At 41.1% G+C, this 27,447-nt stretch overlaps 1 protein-coding gene across 6 annotated transcripts in view; it reads right to left on the bottom strand.

Annotated features, from left to right (window-relative positions):
• The window catches only part of LOC137288259 (fibrocystin-L-like), a 108,668-nt gene that overhangs the window by 45,963 nt on the left and 35,258 nt on the right, over positions 1-27,447 (bottom strand). For 3 of the 6 annotated variants that reach the window (XM_067820736.1, XM_067820727.1, XM_067820744.1), the window contains exons 2-22: positions 27,357-27,431; positions 26,600-26,741; positions 25,988-26,090; positions 25,667-25,724; positions 25,171-25,264; positions 24,688-24,741; positions 23,856-23,932; positions 21,295-21,337; positions 20,457-20,527; positions 19,970-20,080; positions 19,146-19,235; positions 18,139-18,401; positions 8,111-8,202; positions 7,125-7,284; positions 6,161-6,275; positions 5,897-6,040; positions 4,938-5,101; positions 3,958-4,185; positions 1,845-1,969; positions 908-1,071; positions 367-524 (exon numbers count right to left, since the gene is read on the bottom strand). In XM_067820736.1, the coding sequence (XP_067676837.1) occupies positions 367-524; positions 908-1,071; positions 1,845-1,969; positions 3,958-4,185; positions 4,938-5,101; positions 5,897-6,040; positions 6,161-6,275; positions 7,125-7,284; positions 8,111-8,202; positions 18,139-18,401; positions 19,146-19,235; positions 19,970-20,080; positions 20,457-20,527; positions 21,295-21,337; positions 23,856-23,932; positions 24,688-24,741; positions 25,171-25,264; positions 25,667-25,724; positions 25,988-26,090; positions 26,600-26,741; positions 27,357-27,431 (2,531 nt within the window). Of the gene's footprint in view, positions 1-366; positions 525-907; positions 1,072-1,844; positions 1,970-3,957; positions 4,186-4,937; positions 5,102-5,896; positions 6,041-6,160; positions 6,276-7,124; positions 7,285-8,110; positions 8,203-9,819; positions 9,833-10,665; positions 10,679-17,104; positions 17,142-18,138; positions 18,402-19,145; positions 19,236-19,969; positions 20,081-20,456; positions 20,528-21,294; positions 21,338-23,855; positions 23,933-24,687; positions 24,742-25,170; positions 25,265-25,666; positions 25,725-25,987; positions 26,091-26,599; positions 26,742-27,356; positions 27,432-27,447 lie in introns of those variants that run through there. The other 3 variants (XM_067820762.1, XM_067820771.1, XM_067820753.1) reach the window with 3 other exon arrangements.

The raw sequence follows: 27,447 nt of genomic DNA, 5'->3' as shown, positions 1-27,447 counted from the left end.
ACAAACAAACTCACTGGGTGGTATTTGTTGAACTTTAAAACATCGCCACGCAAAGTTCACGGTCGTGTTATAGAAGTTCAGAGCGAGTGCGAAAGGAAACCAGGGCTCATTGCTGAACGACCTGTGGAGATCCGGGTTAGCAACTGGTCTTCAACAGCCGTTGCTTGCCGTAAGATGTGGGCGACGGCATCGGGTGGTCAGGTTTGATTTGGTTGAGTCATCGTATAAATATAGCTTCGATACGTGCTCATGTTGTTGATCATTGGACCGACTAGTTCAGAATCGATTTTTAAACACCACCGCCATATAGCTAGAAACGAACACCCCCCAAAATCAGTATTAATGTGTCTCCACAAGTGTACATACTGACGCATACTCTGAAGCGAAGAGAGGGAAGTTATTGCCGCAGTTGTGCGGGTCGATGGCAATGGAGTAGTTCTTGTCACCGTCTTTGGTAACATCCACTCCACGAACGAAGGCACCGTTCGGTTTGGCTTGCTGCATACGACGTACGTTGATACCAGCTGCGCAGAGAAAGAGGGAAACGATTCAGTAAATGGGTTCCAGGTCTGCAAGTTTTTACAAGTGACGAACATTGGAATTGTCAGATGTCAAACATCTATTGAATGTTCCACTTGTGAGTGAGTAATGTTTAACGAGGATTTGGGTTAGCATTGATCTTCGGCAACATGTCTTTGTCGTAAGAGGCTACTAACGGGATCAGGTGGTTAGGCTCGTTGACTTGGTTGACACATGTCATTCCGTCACGATTGTGTTGATTGATGTTCATGTTGTTGATCACTGGATTGTTTGGTCTAGAATTGATTATTATCAGACCGATTCCATATAGCTAGAGCAATGCTGGGCGTTCAATCACAAACAAACAAACGAACAAATGAAAACGTACCGAGGTCCTCCGTGGTGTCCTCTCTCACGAAGGAGACTGTGTCGATATGGATGTCGTCGATTGAGCTGGGGCGGTAGATTCTGATTTGATGGAGCCGGTAGTCGATATAACCTGATCTGTGGTCAGTCGCAATCTTGTGCAGGTCAATACATGTGTACGCCCACCTAAAGCCAAACAGACGAACAAGTTAAATTAACACCCTAATGCGTTAGAGGATTTGCATCCGTTTTGAACAGCATTTCAATTAAATGACCGTGTGTCACGCGTAAATGAGCGATTCGGATCCTGAGTCGACCAAGGGATGTAACTCTTTGTAGAAAACTCACTTATCCACTCAAGCCAATGTATTACATGGATCAGTGTTTAACATGTGTTCTGTGAAGAACAGAAGGCAGAAGAACATTAGCCCGTCACGAAGAAAACCTTGGTTGTACTTTCCGAATAGGTGCTATAGATGAACCCCATATGTGGTGTCGCGTGTCGTTTTTCTCCGCAATGTTTCTATAAACCTCAATCACTCACATCTAGCAAAGGCGTGTTGTACTGACGAAAAAATAAAATTCAAACAAAAATTTGACGTACATTTTGTCACCTACTATTTTTTTGTATTCCAATTCTGATTCACCAATTACTAGAATGACGATTAAATACGTTAATAAAAAAATTACAAAGACATTGTGGCATCATCAGATATCATAACGTCAACTATAAATAACGTCAGTTGTAACGTCATTATCCAGTCATGACTGGACACTGGGAAGTGGGATAGCCTAAAGCTTAAATCGTTCGATCCTCAGGCTAAAAACACGGGCCCCCACATTAGTACAACATGTGAAGTCCGTTTCTGGTGCCAGCCGCCGTGACATTGCTGGAATAGTGCCACAAACGACGTAAACTAAACTCACTCACTCACTCATGACTGGATATCTAGACCTACATGTTAGAGTTGTCCACTGCCGGCACATTGAAGGTTCTCCACGCGAATGGCCTGTCTCCATCCTCCTCTTCATAGTCATATCTCATGTTTAGGTTCTTTACCACGCCTCTATAGGCAAGACACATCTGGAAACAAATGTGTCCGTTAGTGAAAAGCTTACGAGCCCTGGTGATCAAAACAGGTACGATTTTTGTTATATTGTTTGTTGTTTAACGTAGGACTCAGCAGTACTCCTGCTATAAGGCTGCGATCTGTAAATAATCGAGTCTGGACCAGACAATCCAGCGATCAACAGCATGAGCATCTATCTCTGCAGTTGGGATACGATGACACCCGTTCCCGGTAGTCGCCGTTTACGACAAGTATCGGTTGCTGAAGGCCAATCCTGACACGGACCTCCATGGTCATTCGCAATTTTCGCAAAACTATCATGCTCGCAAAACATTTAATGATTTACTGTATTTGTTATGACAGCCCCATGGCCACTTGTCTGGTCCTGGGACGCAAGATGCTCACTACACGGGCCACTGGGCACCCGTTGATATTAGTTCACGGTAACACTTAAAACTTGAATGCGTCCAACAGTTGAATGCTTCGAACATGTCCTTTGTATGTATCAAGCGAGGATACCGCTGGATGACTGAGCATTTTATGTACACTTCAATGTTTTAGTGTCACATTGTCTGACAGGCAATATTTGGGCTTACACATTAAATCTAAGGTACAGATTGAAGTACTGAGCGCCATACAGCATTCGAACCAACACTCGGTCACATGATCTCCGTTTCACAAGTCAGCAATCTAACCCACTCAGCCACCGCGGATCGCACGATGGTACTAAAAAACCCCTACCCGCAAAAATAAGAAAAACAAACACACAAAAACAAACAAAAGACAAACAAAAACAACCCCCCAAAAAACTAAACAAAAAAACAAACAAAAACAAACAGAGATCAGCAATCAAACGTCAACAAGCAAAGGATGGTGGATTTATGATGACATAAATCATTTAAAAAGAAAGGGGGCGGGGGATCTAATCCCCGACCAACCCATGGATAGTCACACATACTATAGATAGTTTTTCGTTTTTACCACCGTTTTAATACCAGTTGCTATCTGAGATGCATCGTTACTATGCAGCCCTTATAGTATACATATTGGGGCATATGCACTCACTTGGTGCAGTAAGAGGCTTATCATCCCTTACGACTTGCCTGAAGTCCATGATTGAACCTTCGACGCGAGCAGTTTCCACATATCTAGAACATTTGCCATTTTCATATGGAATATAAACAATTGCTTCCCTCATCAAAACCTGTCGCATGCGGTGGTTGTCGAACTAGTTTCAATCACAACTTTTGAAGATAATCGTAAAGAGCGCCCCAAGGGACATAAATCTATGAAGTTCCCATGAAATGACGATAGGCTGGTACAGGACGCGAGAGTCGATTGAACACAACGTTCACGTTACTTTAATTTATTTGATCTTTTAGACTGAATATTGTAATCTTCATACGTGAACTGTTTTGGAATCCAGTATGTGGTAGCTCCCCATGGAGACTAATAGTTAGTGTTATTCATATAAATGCATTGTTATTATTTTCGAGAAGTATGGTGTGATACTGTGCCTTTAAGGTCTAACGTCTGGCGTTTGATACGATTATCTCCCCTTGTACACATTTATTACAGTCCGTGTGGCCCAAAGGCGGACTTTTGAATTACAATCTAACTTGAAAACAAATAACTTGTAATGGAACGCTGATCATAATCAAAACACCATCCCTGTGAGGTGTTTTTTGAAGAATTTATATCCTAAAAATGAAAACAGTAGTTTAACAATCTATCATTAAAATATTGACAGAGTGAAAGCAATGGGACAGCCAGGGGTGTGAGAAAGGGTGGAAACAGCACAACACAGGTTAATGAATCGAAAACGTTGTCGACACGTGTGCAGGTGCTTCTCAAGCACCTAGCTGTCCCTGCACTCCTCCTCCGTAACAAAATTACAATTACAAAATAGCGAACTGTGTCAATATTTTAATGACAGTTTGTTAAACAAGAATCATAATCATCATCATCATCATCATCATCGGTAATAGAATTCAGTACTTACCACCTTGTACTGTGATAGGGAGATTCCTTTTGAGCTTGAATCCTTCAGATACACATACTGGGGGTTCTTGGACGAGAAGCGACCACAAAATGGAGGTTCATCAGAGACGGGCACGCCATACCTGCTGTGGACTTCACTCTCAAAGTTCTGCACGTATTTCTTGTTTGGGGGGTCGTCGTAGATTTTTGGGCAACGGACGCTGAACAATGACAGCATTGCCTCCTTCAGCTGGAGTACAGAACAAGTATTATCTCAATTCAAATTGTTCGGTCTCAAATACTCAATAACACCCTTAAAACTGCAGCAATAATCAGATAAGATGATAAGAACTGTAATGCGCTTGGTTGAAACCCTTTGTCTGGTGGGACATGACAGTTGTCTACCAAGTACTTATAATCATAACATAATATTGTGAGTGAGTGAGTGAATTTAGTTTTACTCCGTTTGTTTTCAATATTCCCACAATGTCACTGCAGGGGGACACGAAAATAAAGAAAATATATTAAACATTGTGCTCATATCAGCTAACGCATTAATCCCTGTTATACCTCACAAACATTTCAATCTTTGAGGTAGTGAGTGAGGTGCGTGTAAGGCGGACACAAACCGTTACAGTGTTCCACTGATGTAACGTGATGTCCACTTAGAATCTCCAAAGAATGGTGCTTGCAAACCAAGGAAAGGGAGATAATCAATGCGGTTCTTGTTTCAAACTCACTATTTGCCGATCCAGCAGCAATGGATGAATACCACAAAAAGCCATAGTAATTCAGACTTTTTCATTTCATTGGTGCTACCATTACAGTTAGTGAGTTTAGTGAGCCACTTTTTTATTACAGCAATATTACAGGGTGATATTGGCGTCACGCATATTTTCAATATGGAGAATCGAACCCTGGTTTAGATGAGCAAACGCCTTAACCACTAGGTTTTCCACACTGTCCCACTATTGCAATGAACGTTGACCCAGGTGCACTTACGTCACTGGCACTGGCGGTGACCTTGATACTTGGGGAGGGAACGTTATGCATCTTGAGACTAAAGTGTTTTAAGGGTGATCTCCCCTGGGTCTTTTCAGCAATGGTGATTGTGCAGTCGGTCGGGCCGCCAGCATCGAACATATAGGTGAGGTCGGGAAAGTTGCCTGAAACAGAAGAATATTTTTCTCAATTTACTAGCATTGAGGAAGACATATTATTTTTGAAAGGACACACAGCGTGCAGCTTGACAAGAGTAAATGACCTAATGTCACCAAACCCACTGTCAAAGTATCTGATAGCAATCATTTAAAATGCGGGTTGAAATTTTACAGCGAGGTGAAAATATTTCAAGTTTAAATTCGGTGAGAGATCACAGTTCCTACAATGGGGAGTGTATGCATTTCATCTGAAATGTTCTATCTTTGGTTGTGTTTGACGCCGTTATTAGAAGAATCCCAGCTTCGTGACGACTGTATGTAAATAGTTGGGTTTGGACCACAGAATCTAGTGAGCAACAGCATGAGCATCGATCTGCGCAACGTGGAAGCAATGACAGACCGAAAAACACAGCCAAAAACATTATAGGCATCGAATCAAATGCTACTGGTTCTGAAGGTTCTGAAGTCAGAGAGCCTGACCACCCTATCCCGTTCACTGGCTTTTACGACAAGCATGGGTTGCTGAAGATCAATTCTAAACCAGAACTTCAAGGGTTCCTTACGTTCTGGAGGACTGACAGCGATATTCTGCATTTCTCATCTTAACCAGTGTCAGTCTCATAAACAAAAACACCTCGGTTACCGTGGATGACATGTGTCAGCCAAGTCAGTAAGCCTGACCACTCGATCCCGTTGGTCGCCTCCTACGGCAAGCATGAGTTGCTGAAGACCATTTGTAACCAGGATCGTCACAGGTGTCCTGTTAAATGGATTAAGGTGATGAGGGTGCAAACCACTTACCTCTCTCGCTGTCGAAGGTGATGGTGAACTTTACTCCCGCTCCTTCGTCAGCTTTCTGTACAGTCACCCCATCAGGCAAGAGGCTCGGTAGGGCGGACAGGGCGGTGTCCATCTCGGCAGCGGTGGCCGTCAAGCGGAGGGGTACTAGATAAAATAGAAACATTTTTTAGTGGGGATTCTCAAGGTGGCTGGTGATGTTCCCCATACGCTCCAATAGACTTCCGAGCCTCGTCTCAAGTCACTCACTAACTCTTGTGTGCTCACCTGTGTAGACTTCAAAGAGACCGAGCCGAAAGTAGGTTTCTCTGTTGCCAACCACAGTAACAGTTTGTACCTCCTTTGTCAACGTCTGCGACGCCGGTACAGTGAGAGTCACTCTCTGAAATGATTAAAGACGCACGATGAGGGGCTGACAAAGGTTGCTAACACCTTGAGAAAAGACACGTACACTTTTTCTTTGAGGGTATTTTCAGTGTCTATAGTAATAGTCTAAATTTCATTACCCAAATAAATGATGTTATGGGTACAGAGTGTGAAGCCCATTTCTGCGTGATATTGCTGGAATACTGCCCGAAGCGGCATAAAACTAAATTCACTCACACAGTCTTGTTTTCAAAATTTGTAGCATTTGATTCGATACCTAGAATGTTCCTGGCTCTGTGTTTTGGTCTGTTGGCAAACTCACTGATCTCACCACGGTTACGAACTATTAAGACCCGCTTTTAAAGCCGACGGTTCTGTATATATGTTTCCTAATGATCAGTACACCATCACAGCATGGTGACCTAGTATACAGTGATGCCTCAATATGCCGGTACTAGTAAACGTAGAATAATCTGCCAGACCAGTTGATCTAGCGTTTGTCTTTGAGGTAAACAAATACGTCTTTTAGCTAACTTTTAGCTATCAAAATTTAAACAGGAATGCTACAAGAATAGGCATACTTTATTGTTTGAATGTTATAAAAGCACATCCTAAAGAATCAACCCAAAAACAAAAGTAGATCAGGTAATTTCGCATTCCAATTTCGTAATCCTATAACAATTGACATTCTGCCCTGACTACTGTATAATTGAATGACAAGATGATTAACTTATTATGAATTACATATAACTGACTATTCGTAAGTGATTTCCAATAAGTAACACTAAAACTTTGCCAACCCGAGCATTTTGTAATCACAAACCAGTAATTCCACTGATTATGGAACTTGAAACATTTGGTCTACCTGGGTTTCCTTGATGACCTTAGAGGCGAAAATTAGCTCTTGCATGTCCTGCCAGGCCGCCGCTGTCTGAGATGCGATAAAGATCGTGTCGAATGCACGCGCAGCTATTTGAAAGTAGGCCTGTCCACTTCCTTCGTTCATGATCACTTCAATGTAGTATCTGTAAAGACAGTCTTACAATGCTTGGATTGGTTGTTGTTTAACGACACATTCAGCAATACTCCGGCTATATGGCGGTGGTCTGTAAATAATCGAATCTGGACCAGCCAACCCAGTGATCAACATCATGAACATCGGTCTATACAACTGGGATACGCTGGCATGCGTAAACCATGTCAGCAAACCTGGCCACCATATCCCGTCTTTTACTGGGCTCTAACCGGAACTTCAAGGGTCCTTACGTTCTGGAAGACGTATTTTCTTGGATTCCGGGTTTAAACACCCCCGCAGGATGCCATGTCGTAAGAGCCACTGAAGATCGGATGGACACAGTGTGTGACTTAACAGTGTGTCGTCGTAACCTGATATCTCATGCTGTCAACCCTTGGTTATATGCAGGTCTAACCACTTACAGCTTGTGATGGAGTAGCTGGACTACATCAAATACGGTTGTGCCAAGTTGTAAGGGGCGATTATTTTCAGACAAAACGCAGAATAAGCCCAGTCCGTTGTATACTTCACTACTATAGGCGTGACGAAATCTTTCACTCGCTTACCCTGTCAAATCATTATCGAGAGAGTGAGTGAATGAAAGTTTACTAATTGTATCCAGATCCAACAGGCTAAGTTTTCAATGTAAAATTAGGAGATATGTTTTTCAAACACAGTATGTTTTTATCTCAACCCGAGTTATTTAGACTTAAAAAATACATACCATATAGGAAAATCAGAGGTACATAGCTTTATTACATACCTCTGAATACCTTTAATTAACCAATGCAGTATTTACTGAAGTTATTGTAGAATGAGCATTCTATGTCTGTTACCTTTCATCTTTGGTGAGAGCGACCACGTCCGACTCCTGGTTTGTCGGGTCATCTGTGTACTTTCTGTCAACGTTGGATTTGGCCATCAACACCTGAAATAAGAACAGATACAACTGAATTCAACTTCTTCTTTGAGAGGCATTTTAGAAGTTGTATAGATGAAGGAAAACTGTTCAATTGGCTGTCAACGTCCTTATTGCAACACGTGCGACGTTTCGGTGTAGGTACTAAAACCGGAAAGACAGACAGAAGTTTATTCAGTATTTCAGACCATATGACCTACAGTGCAGTTGGATATATAAATATACATACATATGTTTCTGTCTAATTTCAAAAATCATTTGTAGGAATATTGAAACGGATTTTATTAAAATGTACATTTCTTGAATTTAACAGGATTTTCATTGGCTGTTTATGGTTGTACACAGTTGAGATCACAGGGAGGTATCTGGTTCTTAGAAACTGGTAAATGAGAAGAACATGAAATTCATCCTCGATATAGCCTTCATTACATAAATGACATAAACTATTGTGTTTAATAATATGACCGTTATCGCTAATTTGACTATGAGCAGAATAGACTGATGTGTAGACTGATGGTAACATGCAGTGTGAATTTATACAATAGATGAGTTTGATGGGTTATACAATAGATGAGTATACAATAGATAAGACTAAATAAGAAAGTGAAATGTTTCAGGGGCATCAGCGCGTCACTTTTATTTGTGCCCGTAAGAACTTCTTATTGCCACTTACATAATGTAATTTTGACTTGGCCGCGTCCTGATCATCCATTTGTCCATGATAAGAATGAATGTCTGTAAGAACGTGTGTGACCGAATCTGCACCTTATTAACACGTGCTAAACAAAGTAAACGGGGACTAGTCAAGGTTACAATCTGCAGCTTGTCGCAAATGGCGACCTAGAGGGTCGGACGGATAGACTCGCTGATCTGGTGGGTTCATGTGATTATTTAGACACTCATGATGTCAATCATTGGATTGCCTTGTCCAAACATGATAATTTACAGATCGCGCCACCATACTCCTCTAAAAATGAATATGCATTTCTGGGTATCTCCCAGTAACAATTACTAGCCTCCAAGGAAGGTAATCCTCTCTCACCCCCCCACCCACCCCCCACGAAAAAAATAAATAATTTTTTTTTTAAAAAAATACATAAACAATTAAATTAATAAATTAAAAGTAAATATAAAAAATAAGAAAAAATAATAAATAAAAATATAAATAAATTTAAAAATTAGAAAAAAAAAAAAAAATTACGATATCTAGAAAAACATTCGGAATTTTGTATTAAATCGTACCAGCCACGGGGCCGAACATAATTTCAACCGAACCCGTCTGAGTTACTGACAAGTGTTCTCTGTACGGTAGTGGTCTGCCTCGAAGTTTCAATTATCAATCCCAGGCACGTTGTAAGGAATAATAAGTCTTTTATTGCATCCTTAGGAAGCTAAACTGAATGCATAAATTCATGTGATTGAAAATGTGTTACACTGTGCCTTTAAAATGAACAGATTTAACAGAGTTGTGGAACTCAGAGTTACCTTGTTCTCAGGATTGGTATTATTGCTGAGGTAAAGTTCAGAGTTACCTTGTTCTCAGGATTGGTACTATTGCTGAGGTAAAGTTCAGAGTTACCTTGTTCTCAGGATTGGTACTATTGCTGAGGTAAAGTTCAGAGTCACCTTGTTCTCAGGATTGGTATTATTGCTGAGGTAAAGTTCAGAGTTACCTTGTTCTCAGGATGGGTATTATTGCTGAGGTAAAGTTCAGAGTTACCTTGTTCTCAGGATTGGTACTATTACTGAGGTAAAGTTCAGAGTTACCTAGTTCTCAGGATTGGTATTATTGCTGAGGTAAAGTTCAGAGTTACCTTGTTCTCAGGAGTGGTATTATTGCTGAGGTACAGTTCAGAGTTACCTTGTTCTCAGGATTGGTATTATTGCTGAGGTAAAGTTCAGAGTTACCTTGTTCTCAGGATTGGTATTATTGCTGAGGTAATGTTCAGAGTTACCTTGTTCTCAGGATTGGTATTATTGCTGAGGTAAAGTTCAGAGTTACCTTGTTCTCAGGATTGGTATTATTGCTGAGGTAAAGTTCAGAGTTACCTTGTTCTCAGGATTGGTATTATTGCTGAGGTAAAGTTCAGAGTTACCTTGTTCTCAGGATTGGTATTATTGCTGAGGTAAAGTTCAGAGTTACCTTGTTCTCAGGATTGGTACTATTGCTGAGGTAATGTTCAGCGTTACCTTGTTCTCAGGATTGGTATTATTGCTGAGGTAAAGTTCAGAGTTACCTTATTCTCAGGATTGGTATTATTGCTGAGGTATAGTTCAGATTTACCTTGTTCTCAGGATTGGCATTATTGCTGAGGTAAAGTTCAGAGTTACCTTGTTCTCAGGATTGGCACTATTGCTGAGGTAATGTTCAGCGTTACCTTGTTCTCAGGATTGGTACTATTGCTGAGGTAAAGTTCAGAGTTACCTTGTTCTCAGGATTGGTACTATTGCTGAGGTAAAGTTCGGAGTTACCTTGCTCTCAGGATTGGTATTATTGCTGAGGTAAAGTTCAGAGTTACCTTGTTCTCAGGATTGGTATTATTGCTGAGGTAAAGTTCAGAGTTACCTTGTTCTCAGGATTGGTATTATTGCTGAGGTAAAGTTCAGAGTTACCTTGTTCTCAGGATTGGTATTATTGCTGAGGTAAAGTTCAGAGTTACCTTGTTCTCAGGATTGGTATTATTGCTGAGGTAAAGTTCAGAGTTACCTTGTTCTCAGGATTGGTACTATTGCTGAGGTAATGTTCAGCGTTACCTTGTTCTCAGGATTGGTATTATTGCTGAGGTAAAGTTCAGAGTTACCTTGTTCTCAGGATTGGTATTATTGCTGAGGTAAAGTTCAGAGTTACCTTGTTCTCAGGATTGGTATTATTGCTGAGGTAAAGTTCAGAGTTACCTTGTTCTCAGGATTGGTATTATTGCTGAGGTAAAGTTCAGAGTTACCTTGTTCTCAGGATTGGTACTATTGCTGAGGTATAGTTCAGATTTACCTTGTTCTCAGGATTGGTATTATTGCTCAGGTAAAGTTCAGATTTACCTTGTTCTCAGGATTGGTACTATTGCTGAGGTAAAGTTCAGAGTTTCATTGTTCTCAGGATTGGTATTATTGCTGAGGTAAAGTTCAGAGTTACCTTGTTCTCAGGATTGGTATTATTGCTGAGGTAAAGTTCAGAGTTACCTTGTTCTCAGGATTGGTGTTATTGCTGAGGTAAAGTTCAGATTTACCTTGTTCTCAGGATTGGTACTATTGGTGAGGTAAAGTTCAGAGTTACCTTGTTCTCAGGATTGGTATTATTGCTGAGGTAAAGTTCAGAGTTACCTTGCTCTCAGGATTGGTATTATTGCTGAGGTAAAGTTCAGAGTTACCTTGTTCTCAGGATTGGTATTATTGCTGAGGTAATGTTCAGAGTTACCTTGTTCTCAGGATTGGTATTATTGCTGAGGTAAAGTTCAGAGTTACCTTGTTCTCAGGATTGGTATTATTGCTGAGGTAAAGTTCAGAGTTACCTTGTTCTCAGGATTGGTATTATTGCTGAGGTAAAGTTCAGAGTTACCTTGTTCTCAGGATTGGTATTATTGCTGAGGTAAAGTTCAGAGTTACCTTGTTCTCAGGATTGGTACTATTGCTGAGGTAATGTTCAGCGTTACCTTGTTCTCAGGATTGGTATTATTGCTGAGGTAAAGTTCAGAGTTACCTTGTTCTCAAGATTGGTATTATTGCTGAGGTATAGTTCAGATTTACCTTGTTCTCAGGATTGGCATTATTGCTGAGGTAAAGTTCAGATTTACCTTGTTCTCAGGATTGGTACTATTGCTGAGGTAATGTTCAGCGTTACCTTGTTCTCAGGATTGGTACTATTGCTGAGGTAAAGTTCAGAGTTACCTTGTTCTCAGGATTGGTACTATTGCTGAGGTAAAGTTCGGAGTTACCTTGCTCTCAGGATTGGTATTATTGCTGAGGTAAAGTTCAAAGTTACCTTGTTCTCAGGATTGGTATTATTGCTGAGGTAAAGTTCAGAGTTACCTTGTTCTCAGGATTGGTATTATTGCTGAGGTAAAGTTCAGAGTTACCTTGTTCTCAGGATTGGTATTATTGCTGAGGTAAAGTTCAGAGTTACCTTGTTCTCAGGATTGGTATTATTGCTGAGGTAAAGTTCAGAGTTACCTTGTTCTCAGGATTGGTACTATTGCTGAGGTAATGTTCAGCGTTACCTTGTTCTCAGGATTGGTATTATTGCTGAGGTAAAGTTCAGAGTTACCTTGTTCTCAGGATTGGTATTATTGCTGAGGTAAAGTTCAGAGTTACCTTGTTCTCAGGATTGGTATTATTGCTGAGGTAAAGTTCAGAGTTACCTTGTTCTCAGGATTGGTATTATTGCTGAGGTAAAGTTCAGAGTTACCTTGTTCTCAGGATTGGTACTATTGCTGAGGTATAGTTCAGATTTACCTTGTTCTCAGGATTGGTATTATTGCTGAGGTAAAGTTCAGATTTACCTTGTTCTCAGGATTGGTACTATTGCTGAGGTAAAGTTCAGAGTTTCATTGTTCTCAGGATTGGTATTATTGCTGAGGTAAAGTTCAGAGTTACCTTGTTCTCAGGATTGGTATTATTGCTGAGGTAAAGTTCAGAGTTACCTTGTTCTCAGGATTGGTGTTATTGCTGAGGTAAAGTTCAGATTTACCTTGTTCTCAGGATTGGTACTATTGGTGAGGTAAAGTTCAGAGTTACCTTGTTCTCAGGATTGGTATTATTGCTGAGGTAAAGTTCAGAGTTACCTTGCTCTCAGGATTGGTATTATTGCTGAGGTAAAGTTCAGAGTTACCTTGTTCTCAGGATTGGTACTATTGCTGAGGTAAAGTTCAGAGTTGCCTTGTTCTCAGGATTGGTACTATTGCTGAGGTAAAGTTCAGAGTTACCTTGTTCTCAGGATTGGTATTATTGCTGAGGTAAAGTTCAGAGTTACCTTGTTCTCAGGATTGGTATTATTGCTGAGGTAAAGTTCAGAGTTACCTTGCTCTCAGGATTGGTACTATTGCTGAGGTAAAGTTCAGAGTCACCTTGTTCTCAGGAGTGGTATTATTGCTGAGGTAAAGTTCAGAGTTACCTTGTTCTCAGGATTGGTATTATTGCTGAGGTACAGTTCAGAGTTTCCTTGTTCTCAGGATTGGTACTATTGCTGAGGTAAAGTTCAGAGTTACCTTGTTCTCAGGATTGGTACTATTGCTGAGGTAATGTTCAGAGTTACCTTGTTCTCAGGATTGGTATTATTGCTGAGGTAAAGTTCAGAGTTACCTTGTTCTCAGGATTGGTATTATTGCTGAGGTAAAGTTCAGAGTTACCTTGTTCTCAGGATTGGTATTATTGCTGAGGTAAAGTTCAGAGTTACCTTGTTCTCAGGATTGGTATTATTGCTGAGGTAAAGTTCAGAGTTACCTTGTTCTCAGGATTGGTACTATTGCTGAGGTAATGTTCAGCGTTACCTTGTTCTCAGGATTGGTATTATTGCTGAGGTAAAGTTCAGAGTTACCTTGTTCTCAGGATTGGTATTATTGCTGAGGTAAAGTTCAGAGTTACCTTGTTCTCAGGATTGGTATTATTGCTGAGGTAAAGTTCGGAGTTACCTTGTTCTCAGGATTGGTACTATTGCTGAGGTATAGTTCAGATTTACCTTGTTCTCAGGATTGGTATTATTGCTGAGGTAAAGTTCAGATTTACCTTGTTCTCAGGATTGGTACTATTGCTGAGGTAAAGTTCAGAGTTTCATTGTTCTCAGGATTGGTATTATTGCTGAGGTAAAGTTCAGAGTTACCTTTTTCTCAGGATTGGTATTATTGCTGAGGTAAAGTTCAGAGTTACCTTGTTCTCAGGATTGGTGTTATTGCTGAGGTAAAGTTCAGAGTTACCTTGTTCTCAGGATTGGTATTATTGGTGAGGTAAAGTTCAGAGTTACCTTGTTCTCAGGATTGGTATTATTGCTGAGGTAAAGTTCAGAGTTACCTTGCTCTCAGGATTGGTATTATTGCTGAGGTAAAGTTCAGAGTTACCTTGCTCTCAGGATTGGTATTATTGCTGAGGTAAAGTTCAGAGTTACCTTGTTCTCAGGATTGGTACTATTGCTGAGGTAGAGTTCAGAGTTGCCTTGTTCTCAGGATTGGTACTATTGCGGAGGTAAAGTTCAGAGTTACCTTGTTCTCAGGATTGGTATTATTGCTGAGGTAAAGTTCAGAGTTACCTTGTTCTCAGGATTGGTATTATTGCTGAGGTAAAGTTCAGAGTTACCTTGCTCTCAGGATTGGTACTATTGCTGAGGTAAAGTTCAGAGTCACCTTGTTCTCAGGAGTGGTATTATTGCTGAGGTAAAGTTCAGAGTTACCTTGTTCTCAGGATTGGTATTATTGCTGAGGTAAAGTTCAGAGTTACCTTGTTCTCAGGATTGGCATTATTGCTGAGGTACAGTTCAGAGTTTCCTTGTTCTCAGGATTGGTACTATTGCTGAGGTAAAGTTCAGAGTTACCTTGTTCTCAGGATTGGTACTATTGCTGAGGTAATGTTCAGAGTTACCTTGTTCTCAGGATTGGTATTATTGCTGAGGTAAAGTTCAGAGTTACCTTGTTCTCAGGATTGGTATTATTGCTGAGGTAAAGTTCAGAGTTACCTTGTTCTCAGGATTGGTATTATTGCTGAGGTAAAGTTCAGAGTTACCTTGTTTTCAGGATTGGTATTATTGCTGAGGTAAAGTTCAGAGTTACCTTGTTCTCAGGATTGGTACTATTGCTGAGGTAATGTTCAGCGTTACCTTGCTCTCAGGATTGGTATTATTTCTGAGGTAAAGTTCAGATTTACCTTGTTCTCAGGATTGGTATTATTGCTGAGGTATAGTTCAGGTTTACCTTGTTCTCAGGATTGGTATTATTGCTGAGGTAAAGTTCAGATTTACCTTGTTCTCAGGATTGGTACTATTGCTGAGGTAATGTTCAGCGTTACCTTGTTCTCAGGATTGGTATTATTGCTGAGGTAGAGTTCAGAGTTACCTTGTTCTCAGGATTGGTACTATTGCTGAGGTAAAGTTCGGAGTTACCTTGCTCTCAGGATTGGTATTATTGCTGAGGTAAAGTTCAGAGTTACCTTGTTCTCAGGATTGGTATTATTGCTGAGGTAAAGTTCAGAGTTACCTTGTTCTCAGGATTGGTATTATTGCTGAGGTAAAGTTCAGAGTTACCTTGTTCTCAGGATTGGTATTATTGCTGAGGTAAAGTTCAGAGTTACCTTGTTCTCAGGATTGGTATTATTGCTGAGGTAAAGTTCAGAGTTACCTTGTTCTCAGGATTGGTACTATTGCTGAGGTAATGTTCAGCGTTACCTTGTTCTCAGGATTGGTATTATTGCTGAGGTAATGTTCAGCGTTGCCTTGTTCTCAGGATTGGTATTATTGCTGAGGTAAAGTTCAGAGTTACCTTGTTCTCAGGATTGGTACTATTGCTGAGGTAAAGTTCAGAGTTACCTTGTTCTCAGGATTGGTATTATTGCTGAGGTAAAGTTCAGAGTTACCTTGTTCTCATGATTGGTACTATTGCTGAGGTATAGTTCAGATTTACCTTGTTCTCATGATTGGTATTATTGCTGAGGTAAAGTTCAGATTTACCTTGTTCTCAGGATTGGTACTATTGCTGAGGTAAAGTTCAGAGTTTCATTGTTCTCAGGATTGGTATTATTGCTGAGGTAAAGTTCAGAGTTACCTTTTTCTCAGGATTGGTATTATTGCTGAGGTAAAGTTCAGAGTTACCTTGTTCTCAGGATTGGTGTTATTGCTGAGGTAAAGTTCAGAGTTACCTTGTTCTCAGGATTGGTACTATTGGTGAGGTAAAGTTCAGAGTTACCTTGTTCTCAGGATTGGTATTATTGCTGAGGTAAAGTTCAGAGTTACCTTGCTCTCAGGATTGGTATTATTGCTGAGGTAAAGTTCAGAGTTACCTTGTTCTCAGGATTGGTATTATTGCTGAGGTAAAGTTCAGAGTTACCTTGTTCTCAGGATTGGTACTATTGCTGAGGTAGAGTTCAGAGTTGCCTTGTTCTCAGGATTGGTACTATTGCTGAGGTAAAGTTCAGAGTTACCTTGTTCTCAGGATTGGTATTATTGCTGAGGTAAAGTTCAGAGTTACCTTGTTCTCAGGATTGGTATTATTGCTGAGGTATAGTTCAGAGTTACCTTGTTCTCAGGATTGGTACTATTGCTGAGGTAATGTTCAGAGTTACCTTGTTCTCAGGATTGGTACTATTGCTGAGGTAAAGTTCAGAGTTACCTTGTTCTCAGGATTGGTATTATTGCTGAGGTAAAGTTCAGAGTTACCTTGTTCTTAGGATTGGTATTATTGCTGAGGTAAAGTTCAGAGTTACCTTGTTCTCAGGATTGGTATTATTGCTGAGGTAAAGTTCAGAGTTACCTTGTTCTCAGGATTGGTACTATTGCTGAGGTAAAGTTCAGAGTTACCTTGTTCTCAGGATTGGTATTATTGCTGAGGTAAAGTTCAGAGTTACCTTGTTCTCAGGATTGGTATTATTGTTGAGGTAAAGTTCAGAGTTTCCTTGCTCTCAGGATTGGTATTATTGCTGAGGTAAAGTTCAGAGTTACCTTGTTCTCAGGATTGGTATTATTGCTGAGGTAAAGTTCAGAGTTACCTTGTTCTCAGGATTGGTACTATTGCTGAGGTAAAGTTCAGAGTTACCTTGTTCTCAGGATTGGTATTATTGCTGAGGTAAAGTTCAGAGTTACCTTGTTCTCAGGATTGGTATTATTGCTGAGGTAAAGTTCAGAGTTACCTTGTTCTCAGGATTGGTACTATTGCTGAGGTAAAGTTCAGAGTTACCTTGGTCTCAGGATTGGTATTTTTGCTGAGGTAAAGTTCAGAGTTACCTTGTTCTCAGGATTGGTACTATTGCTGAGGTAAAGTTCAGCGTTACCTTGTTCTCAGGATTGGTACTATTGCTGAGGTAAAGTTCAGCGTTACCTTGTTCTCAGGATTGGTACTATTGCTGAGGTAAAGTTCAGAGTTACCTTGCTCTCAGGATTGGTATTATTGCTGAGGTAAAGTTCAGAGTTACCTTGTTCTCAGGATTGGTATTATTGCTGAGGTAAAGTTCAGAGTTACCTTGTTCTCAGGATTGGTACTATTGCTGACGTAAAGTTCAGAGTTACCTTGTTCTCAGGATTGGTACTATTGCTGAGGTAAAGTTCAGAGTTACCTTGTTCTCAGGATTGGTATTATTGCTGAGGTAAAGTTCAGAGTTACCTTGTTCTCAGGATTGGTATTATTGCTGAGGTAAAGTTCAGAGTTACCTTGTTCTCAGGATTGGTATTATTGCTGAGGTAAAGTTCAGAGTTACCTTGTTCTCAGGATTGGTACTATTGCTGAGGTAAAGTTCAGAGTTACCTTGTTCTCAGGATTGGTACTATTGCTGAGGTAAAGTTCAGAGTTACCTTGTTCTCAGGATTGGTATTATTGTTGAGGTAAAGTTCAGAGTTACCTTGCTCTCAGGATTGGTATTATTGCTGAGGTAAAGTTCAGAGTTACCTTGTTCTCAGGATTGGTATTATTGCTGAGGTAAAGTTCAGAGTTACCTTGTTCTCAGGATTGGTACTATTGCTGAGGTAAAGTTCAGAGTTACCTTGTTCTCAGGATGGGTATTATTGCTGAGGTAAAGTTCAGAGTTACCTTGTTCTCAGGATTGGTATTATTGCTGAGGTAAAGTTCAGAGTTACCTTGTTCTCAGGATTGGTACTATTGCTGAGGTAAAGTTCAGAGTTACCTTGGTCTCAGGATTGGTATTATTGCTGAGGTAAAGTTCAGCGTTACCTTGTTCTCAGGATTGGTACTATTGCTGAGGTAAAGTTCAGCGTTACCTTGTTCTCAGGATTGGTACTATTGCTGAGGTAAAGTTCAGCGTTACCTTGTTCTCAGGATTGGTACTATTGCTGAGGTAAAGTTCAGCGTTATCATCTGCCATGATGTAGAAACGATAGTCGGATGTATGAGGAGCTACGAAGTATCCCGAAGCCCTGACGTTGAACCTGTCCATTGAGTTCATGTCCTTGTAGTAGCCGCTGTCGATCGTCCCCGCGTAGTAGTCGGCGGCGGACGTTGTCAACGTACTGAAGTCCTTAAGGTTTGTCATGCTGGTGTTCCATAGCTCGAACTTCAACCCTCGACCACCTTAATAGATAATAATACAAGCGTCTTGTATTTATTGCATAGAGAGACATTTCGGTGTAGATACTTACATCGTGATCACATTATTAAAGGGTGCAAGAATCTACATGTTTCGAATATTAGAATGTTATCCATGAAGTCGTGTGCCCCCAAAACTTCAAAACTGTCGATTTAACACTCAAGACAAATGTCGATTAATAAACACCCTTCTCATCCTGACGGATCTGTAACATCCATGTAAGTGTGTGTGTGCGTGTGTGCGTCTGTCTGTCTGTCTGTCTGTGCCTGTGTGTGTGTCTGTGTGACTGTGTGAGAGAGAGACAGTTGGGGAAAGCAATAAAGAGATAGAGAACGAGTGAAATTTAGAGAAGAGACAGAACGAACGAGGGTGAAATTAAGGAAAGAGAGGAGAGAGTGAAAGTGAGAGGACGAAAGAGAGTGAACTGGATGACGAGGATGAGAAGAAGAGGAGAGAAGAAACAAGATTATGAGTGAAATTAAGAGAAGTGGGAGCAGAAGAAAGAGTGAAAGTGGAGAGAGAGGGGGAGAATGAAACAGTGAGAGCAGGAAAGAAAGTGAAAATGAGAGAGGAGAGAGACGTCTGAGCTAGAAAGGTGATGGTCGAAGGTTGTGCACATTTAGCACTTAAGCCATTACGGCTATGGACTATTATACTAATTAAGTGTCATCGGATCTGCCAAACATTGAGTCACTCAGGGAAAGGTAAGAGAGGGGATATTCGCCTACCTTCGTAATTGACCGCCGCAGCAGGAGCTTCAGCCGTCTCACAGATAATCTGCGTGTCTGTCACAGGCTCTGTCACTCGACATTCCGTGTCTGGAACAAACACAAGAGAGAGTTTGAAGTCTGCATATATACGACATAAAACTGCATCGGCCAATGGCGTTGCGCTTCGCTGGAAGGTCACGTCAGCTGCGCGAAATACTGCTGGAGGTCATGACGAAACATTTCGAAGTCAGTTTGTATACCTCCGTGAAATAAGGTACTTTCACTTAAGGATTTTATATGGTCACCAACTGATGAAGACTGTGTCTCGCGGGAGGCAACTCCATGATGAACGTCAAAAAATACAACTTTACACGAATCACCACAAACAACCACTTCAAACTCCGATTTTTGAAAGCAAACTATATCAACACGGAGAGTTGTCATCAGTCCCGAAATACAACCGTGGTTGTGTCCCTTGGTTGCTAAATGGCAGCTGCATTCAGTGATAGTCCTCAGACCATAGTTACCCCACCGCCCCTAACTTTTAACTATTGTGTAATAATATCGTGACGTCATCCAAAAGGTGACGTCATGCATATGAACACAAATGTACGCGACTCAGTGACCAAGACTGAGCGAGTGAGTGAGTATGGCTTTACGCGGTTTTTGGCACTACTCTTGCAATATCACAGCAGGGTACACCAGAAAAGGACTTCACCCATTGTACTCATGTGGGAAATTGAACCTGGGTCTTCAGCGTGACGAGCGAACGCTTTAACCACTAGACTACGCCACCGCCCCCAATGACATAGAAACAACGTTTGCAGTAAAAAAAAACTTACTTCCAATCATGACCTTGACCTTTCCGTCAGTCTCGTCAAAGTGTTGTCCAGTAATAGTCAGTTTGGTCCCTCCTTTCTCACTGCCTTCGCTGGGACTGATTGAGTGGATAGCTGCAACAGGGAACGTCTCAATAACAATAAGGACATATACTTACTGTTTCACATACATATGTCAGACCATTCCAGTCATTATTTGAAACGATACAGAAATATATGGATATATGCAATGAATTAACGTTAAAGAAATAATGAACTGAGCGCCGTACGAAACAAACTTAGCGCTACCTTAAGTCGATGGTAAGGAAGGGGAATTACGGTCTCTTTAGCGCTACGACTACCTAAGTCGATGATAAGGAAGGGGAATTACGGTCACTTTAGCGCTAAGATTACTCTGTTCAACGGCACACGCGTTGATAAATTGAAACTGGTACAGTCTCCTGAAAAAAACTGAAAGTTTGGAAACACCATGTGAGTGTCTGATACATACGAGCATATGTCTGATACATGTAGATCTTCCCTGTACTGCTGGGTCGAAGAGTATCCAGATCGGGTTTTGATCTGAAAAAAATCATTTGAAGTTTTAAACAATAATTACTAAATCTTCATAGACTTTGTCTGTGTACGGGCGAGTTTTTCACTCTGGCACAGCGTGTTACTTCAACTTATTGCCTTTAAATGTCAAGACGTGAACGCGATCCTACAGTCAAAACATTTGCACTTCAAAATGAACGGGTTGAAAGTTTCCACTGCGTTTAGCAATATTCCGACAATATCATTGAGGCGGACGCCAGAAATAAAGCGACAACCGAACGCTTTAACCCTCAGCCTACCTCATCGCCCCTAATTTAGACTTTCCTGCATGTCTGTTGACGAACCAGTCATAACATAATTCTACTGTGACCCGATGAGTCTTGTTGTTGAACTGGGCTAGTTTCGCACAGCGATCGTAGCACAACGACGTCGTAAGTATATGTTAAAGTATGGGATTTACGATCACCATTGCACAACGACGGCTTTGTGTGAAACGGCGCCTTGGGTTTCCGGAACGTGGTGACCAATGGCTTCAGGAACGTGGTGACTAATGGTTTCCGGACGTGGTGACTAACGGGAAATCCAAAAGACCATGTGAACTGTAATTTATATGTTTTTGTAAGTTTGGTCAACCACGCAGTATACTTTCCTTTGAGCACTAGTTTAGTTTTGATATATGGAATAAGAATTATATTTACACGAATGCTTGAACAGTATACAGTTTCATTTTGCGGGTAACGTAGTGTCAAAACGTTCAACACGAACACGTGGCTTGCAAGACAAAATGTACATACCTTCCAAACCATTGGTCGACGATGAAACTGGCATTCATGAAGCCTGGAATATGTGATACACCATTAGAAACATGGTTCATCATTTGTGCATACATGAAACGTAAAACATCGTTAGAATATGCATGAGCCATGTTTTTAATGCATCGAGTTAGTGAGTGAGTATGGTTTTATGCCTCCAGCAATGTCACAACGGGGAAACACAAGACCTGTGCTTCACAGATTCTACCCAATTAGGGAATCAAACCCGGATCACCAGCGTTATGAGTCAACGCTTTATCAACAAGGCTTTCCCACCGCCCCTTTATTGTATAGCTGTATACATATTTGTAGAACCGTATGACCCTTCTTTAAAACTTGCATATTTGCATGTCCCTCCACAAGTTCTTACATAGTTGAATGGATTGTCTCGTCCTCATCCGCCGTGAATTACCTGAGAGGTTGCTCAGCGTTGCGTTAAGTAACAATCAAATAAAGCGATTAAGATACAGGCTTTGCGAATAATTCGAGCTGAATGAAACGGTTTGTATGTCTGCCTTACATCGGATTTGAATTACAGCACGCATTTCCCTAGACTTCATTTAGGAGGATCCACGCACCAATGACCATAAGTGGTTTGAAATTGGATTCGAACCAACGAGATTTTCAGCGAATCCAGAGACGATCGAAAGCACACTAGATGCCCCTGACACCAGATAAACGTAACCTCGAACCATTATACAATAAAAAAACCCAAAACAATAAAAAGGCTTTTTTCACTGTTAGCACAAATGTGTGTCGGCTTTCAATTTAGAGCGCTACACCTGGAACGGTGCCATTGTGTCAGCGAGCTGGTCCATGCCTGAACAGCATGACAGGTGATGTGATGTGTGTGTTACTTTCCTACATCTGTCTGAGTAAACCATTAAACAAGAGGTATGTCGAGAAAAGAAAGGTAATAAAAAAGATAAGATCTTAGTGCGTTGTGCATGTCGTCATAATGAATACGGGACAAATAGTCGTTAAAACCGGAGCATTATTAATGCAGCGTTGTTCGCTTGAGAGGGTAAGTTGATTTGCATGTGTACCGGTGAGACACATAAAATAAAGACACAAACATTGATTTAAATACTGACAAAAACACCCAGTGATAACCGACACAGGAGACTGATTCAATCGATGTTTTTCTAACAGCTCTGGTGTTCTTTAGATCGCACTCGTCAGGACAGACTTTGCATATACACTCAGTAAACTACAGTTATAACGGGAAGATCTTGGCTAGAATTGATCTAAAGTAACGTATGGTTGTCGTAAATGTGACTAACGGGATCGACTGTTCAGGCACGCTGATTTGGTTAACACTTATCATCTCAATTACGTAGATCGATGCTCATGCTGTTGATCACTGGATTGTCTAGTCCAAATTTGTTTCCAGAAAGGTCCGCCATACAGCGGCATTAAAAAAACACATAAAAAATCAACCAACCAAACAAAACAACAACAAACAAACAAACAAACAAAAATACAACCCCCCAACAAAACAACAAAAAACAAGCCAAACTCAAAGATGTAGTCAATTCTACTTCTTTATACTGGCAGTTTGCAACACGCATATCAATCAAAATATGTGCCCGACCTAACTAAATGCACGATGACTAATTCAGTAGACTGAATTCAGCAATGTCATTTCAACGGCATCAGTATTTCTCCATTCAGTCAATTTCAGAGTATTGTGCTGTAGCGAAGTTCGGGTATGACGAATGGGTCTCTGGGGGCCTTCGTGTACGTACTGCACGTCATGTAGCCAGATACAACTCACGCATCGGTGGGTCTTATGTAAAGGTTTTCCATAAATACATCATTTTACCTTTCCTTGAGTGATTCGATTTTTGGAGGATGTGATTACATTTAACGAGTATAATAGTACATAGTCGTATTTCGTCAACTGTTCAATATACGTCTTCAACGTTCTACCAGTATAACATCTATCTTCTCTCTCCCCATTCCTCTTTCAGTTTCGTTCCTCTTCTCTCTATTTCTCTCTCCTCTTTTCTCCCTCTTGGTTACGATCACATATTCACACACACTCACTCTCTCTCTTCTCTTCCGTTCCTCTCTCGATTCAATCTCCTTCCTCTCTCACTTTCTATAATTTCACACGCCTCCCCCTCCACCCTCCTCTCTCTCTTCCGCTCCTCTCTCCATTCAATCTCCTTTCTTCTCTCACTTTCTATAATTTCACTCGCTGTCCTCCTCTCTCTCCTGGGGCGGCGGGGCAGCCTAGTGGTTAAAGCGTTCGCTCGTCACGCCGAAGACCAGGGTTCGATTCCCCACATGGGCACAATGTTTGAGGCCCATTTTCTGGTGTCCCCCGCCGTGATATTGCTGGAATATTGCTAAAAGCGGCGTAAAACCAAACTCACTCACTCACTCCTCTCTCTCCTTCTTTTTCTCTCTCCTCATTCCGTCCTATCTCATTTGCTCATCACTTTCTTCTCACCCTCACTCCCTCCTCTCGTTTACTCCCCTCTCCCTCTCTTCCTCTCTCTCAATGTCGATAGTTTTGGTATACACCATCAACTCACCCACATATGTAGTTCTCGGCTTGCACTTGAGCTGCCCCCACCAGCTTTGACCTCCGGAGTCAAGGCCAATCCCAAAGCTACAACAAAGGCATACGTTTCAGAGGAAGATATCATGTTGTATCTTTGTATTACTCTTAGCATGATGGCGATAATACACTATGGCCTTCAATGATATGTCAGCAAGAGCACCACCTGATTCCAATGGCGTTTTAGGCCTGTGAAGATTCGGGTTAGAACTGGTCTTGGGCAGCCAATATTTATCGTGACAGGTGACTAACGGGATCGTTTGGGCAGGATCACTGACACGGTTGACAAATGGCATCCTATCCCAGTTGTATATATCGATACTCACGCTGTTGATCACTGGATCGTTTGGTATCGTTATAGCCGCAATACAGCTGGAATATCGCTTAGTGTGGCGTTAAATAGAAAAAAACGGAGGCCAAGACATTTTAATGTATTCTTCTCAGAGTACAAGTAAACTGTTACGAAATTTCAGGGTTTTTCTTAAATCAGAAAAAAAATAACGCTTACGTTATTTTGAAAGTATATACTTGAACATGTAGTGTTTTCCTATTTTGAATATGAAACTCGTTGATGCTTGAATAATGACCGTGTATATATTTTACGAGAATGTCCAGACAGACCATTATGGATCTGATTTTTATATGCGTTCATATCGTTTAAAATCCGGTTCTGGCAGCTTCGCTGACAACGTCCTTGACCTTAAAATAGTAATAGCTACATGAACACATTTACATTACACGGACACAATGTACAGGTCTGATCGTCAGCATTTCCATGAAAACAATATCTGTTAGCGCTTGCTTACAGGGTATCTCCTTCCTCGTCCGTCAGTGCGCAGAGGTTATCTCCCATGTAGACTCTGCAACATCACGTGTAAGAGTAAGTCACTGTCAGGAGTACTGTAACTCAGCTTTTATTCACGTCATCGTTTCATCAACAATACACCAACGTTACAACAGCAGTATAACCACGATTTCATTAGCAACACATCGTCAATACATCGTCAATACATCGACGATACATCAGCGATACATCAGCGATATACCAACATCAGCAATACGTCAACGATAAAATCTACAATGCAATACATCCGTGATACACTGAAGATATATCTGTATCGGCAAAGCACCATCGATACACTGACAATCACCAGTACATGAACGATGAAGTCCGGTTTATTGGGATCCGACTGTTGGACTGGTTTATGTCCTCTCCAACTTCTCCAAAATCTTGGATCCGTCAGTATTCATATTTAAACACCCAAATTGAACCCATGTTTTCAACCTACCTAACAAACCGAGCCGTCTGTCCATTAGTACTGAGTACTTCATTGGTACCAAACAGACTTGTGATGATACGTCCACGGTACTTGACTAGCGTCCCTGCAACATGGTACCAACTAATGAGCCGAACGACATCGTTTTCACATGTAATATTTTCTCAAGCCTTAGTAATTAATGAACTCAAACAACACGGACAACAGGGAGTTTTCATTCAATTTCAGACCAGAGTTTCTTCTACTCAAAGTGAGTGAATGAATTTAGTTTTACGCCGCTTTTAGCAAAACATCAAGCACATCACGGCGGGAAACAAGAGAAATAGGCTCACTCAGTGTACCCATGGGGGGAATAGAACCCTGGGCTTCCACGTGACGAGCGAACACCTTAACGAGTAGGCTACCCCACCGTCCCCTCTGCACAAACAGATCCTAGAGGGGATCCCAAGGGGAATCGTAAATCCCAAATCCCTAAGATTGTAGGTTTCATAATTAGACCCTTCCTTACCTGGAAGTCCGGATGTAGGCTCGATGTAATCGATGGTAGGTGTATAATGTGCCTCGGGCTGAAACGATAATATCAACTTTAATATGACTACTACTACTACTACTACTACTACTACTACTACTACTACTACTACTACTACTACTACTACTACTACTACTACTACTACTACTACTGCTGCTGCTGCTACTACTACTACTACTACTACTAGTAGTAGTAGTAGTAGTAGCAACTGTGATCATATAACATCCACAGTAAATGGTAACTACATTCCAGCATAAAACTCTTGTGAAACACAGATCGACAAACGAAATAAACTCTTACCTTGAAGGTGCACTTTGGGGGATTCGTTTTACAGTGCTTTTCATCCGGGATTCGAACCCCATCCACATAGACCCGAACCTTGTACTCTTCTGACGGCATTTTGCTGAAAACATAAACGTAATTGAGTGAGTTTAGTTTTACGCTGCTATTAGCAATATTCCCGTAGTACCACGGTGGAGAATGCAAGAAAATGCTTTACACATTGTACATGTACACATTGAGGGGAATCGAACTCAGGTCTGACAAAAGAACAAATTAACCAACAGGCTATCCTTCAGGTTACAAACCGATACTGACAATCTTCGGGATCCATGGCCAACCTGAAATGCGAACAAAATTGGATGCTTGTGATGGTAGAGTCCGTGCGTGTGTACGTGTGTATGAGTGTGCGTGTGTAAGTGAGAGCGCTTGAATGCCTGTCTTGCACCTCTGTGTACATAGCATGAAAATGTCATTGTGTGTGCTTATACTCGTGTATCTGTGCGTCTGTGCCTCTGAGTGTGTGCGGATGTTTGGTACATCTCAAGACCCACATGCAGCCTGCCGTGGCATTGATTACGTTAAAGGTACACATTAACTCACTCATACAGTCTCAGTGGCGTCTATACGTACGGGGTGTAGCACGTGATCTGTTCCTCATGGCAACCGTCGAGGTGGATGGTACATTCGAAGTTACGGGTGGTAGAAACAAGAAACACTTTGTTTCCAAGATGACTGTTCCCATCTCCGAAGTTGAACAGGTTCCGGGCGAAATCTGAAAGAGAGCATCTGTCATATCTAGGTTTGGTTAATCAATATTAATACACATTAAGTTAACAATAACACCGAATTCAATAAACGTCCCATTGAATTTATTGAATTTGTTTCAACAAGAACCAGGCGTTAAGCAAACTTTCAGGAACATTTGTTTGTTTTTAACTGAACATTCAGTCCTGAATATTTCCTGTTTACATTACTTTCTTAGACGTAACTGGACCGCTTGCGTTGCGTGCTACGTTAGCGACCGTGTTAATGTTAAGGCGATAAAAGCGTCCGTGCATTCGCGAAAACTTCGTGTCAAATACGCGAACAAGGTATAGTTTGATCCACCCAAATACGCGAACAAGGTATAGTTTGATCCACCCAAAAAGCAGGGTCATAATACCTCAGCACCTTGACACAGGCGAAGAATCGACTATCATCCATCTCACAAATAAAGGTTGAATGAGTGAGTTTAGTTTTACGCCGTTTTTAGGAATATTTCAGCAGTATCACGACAAGGGACATCAGAAATGGGCTTTGATATGGGGAATGAAATCAGGATCCATGAAAGACGAACAGACACTTTAAACACAGGGCTAGCCCACAGACCTTAAATGTCGGTACTTACTCTGGCCTGTTATCGTGATGCGAGTCCCTCCATTCGTACTGCCCCTTTGCGGCTCAATCTCATAGACACTCGACTCTGAAATAAGAACAAA

Source organism: Haliotis asinina, chromosome 1 (genome assembly GCF_037392515.1).
Source record: "Haliotis asinina isolate JCU_RB_2024 chromosome 1, JCU_Hal_asi_v2, whole genome shotgun sequence".
Lineage (NCBI taxonomy): Eukaryota > Metazoa > Mollusca > Gastropoda > Lepetellida > Haliotidae > Haliotis > Haliotis asinina.
This window is presented reverse-complemented; position numbering and strand designations above follow the sequence as displayed.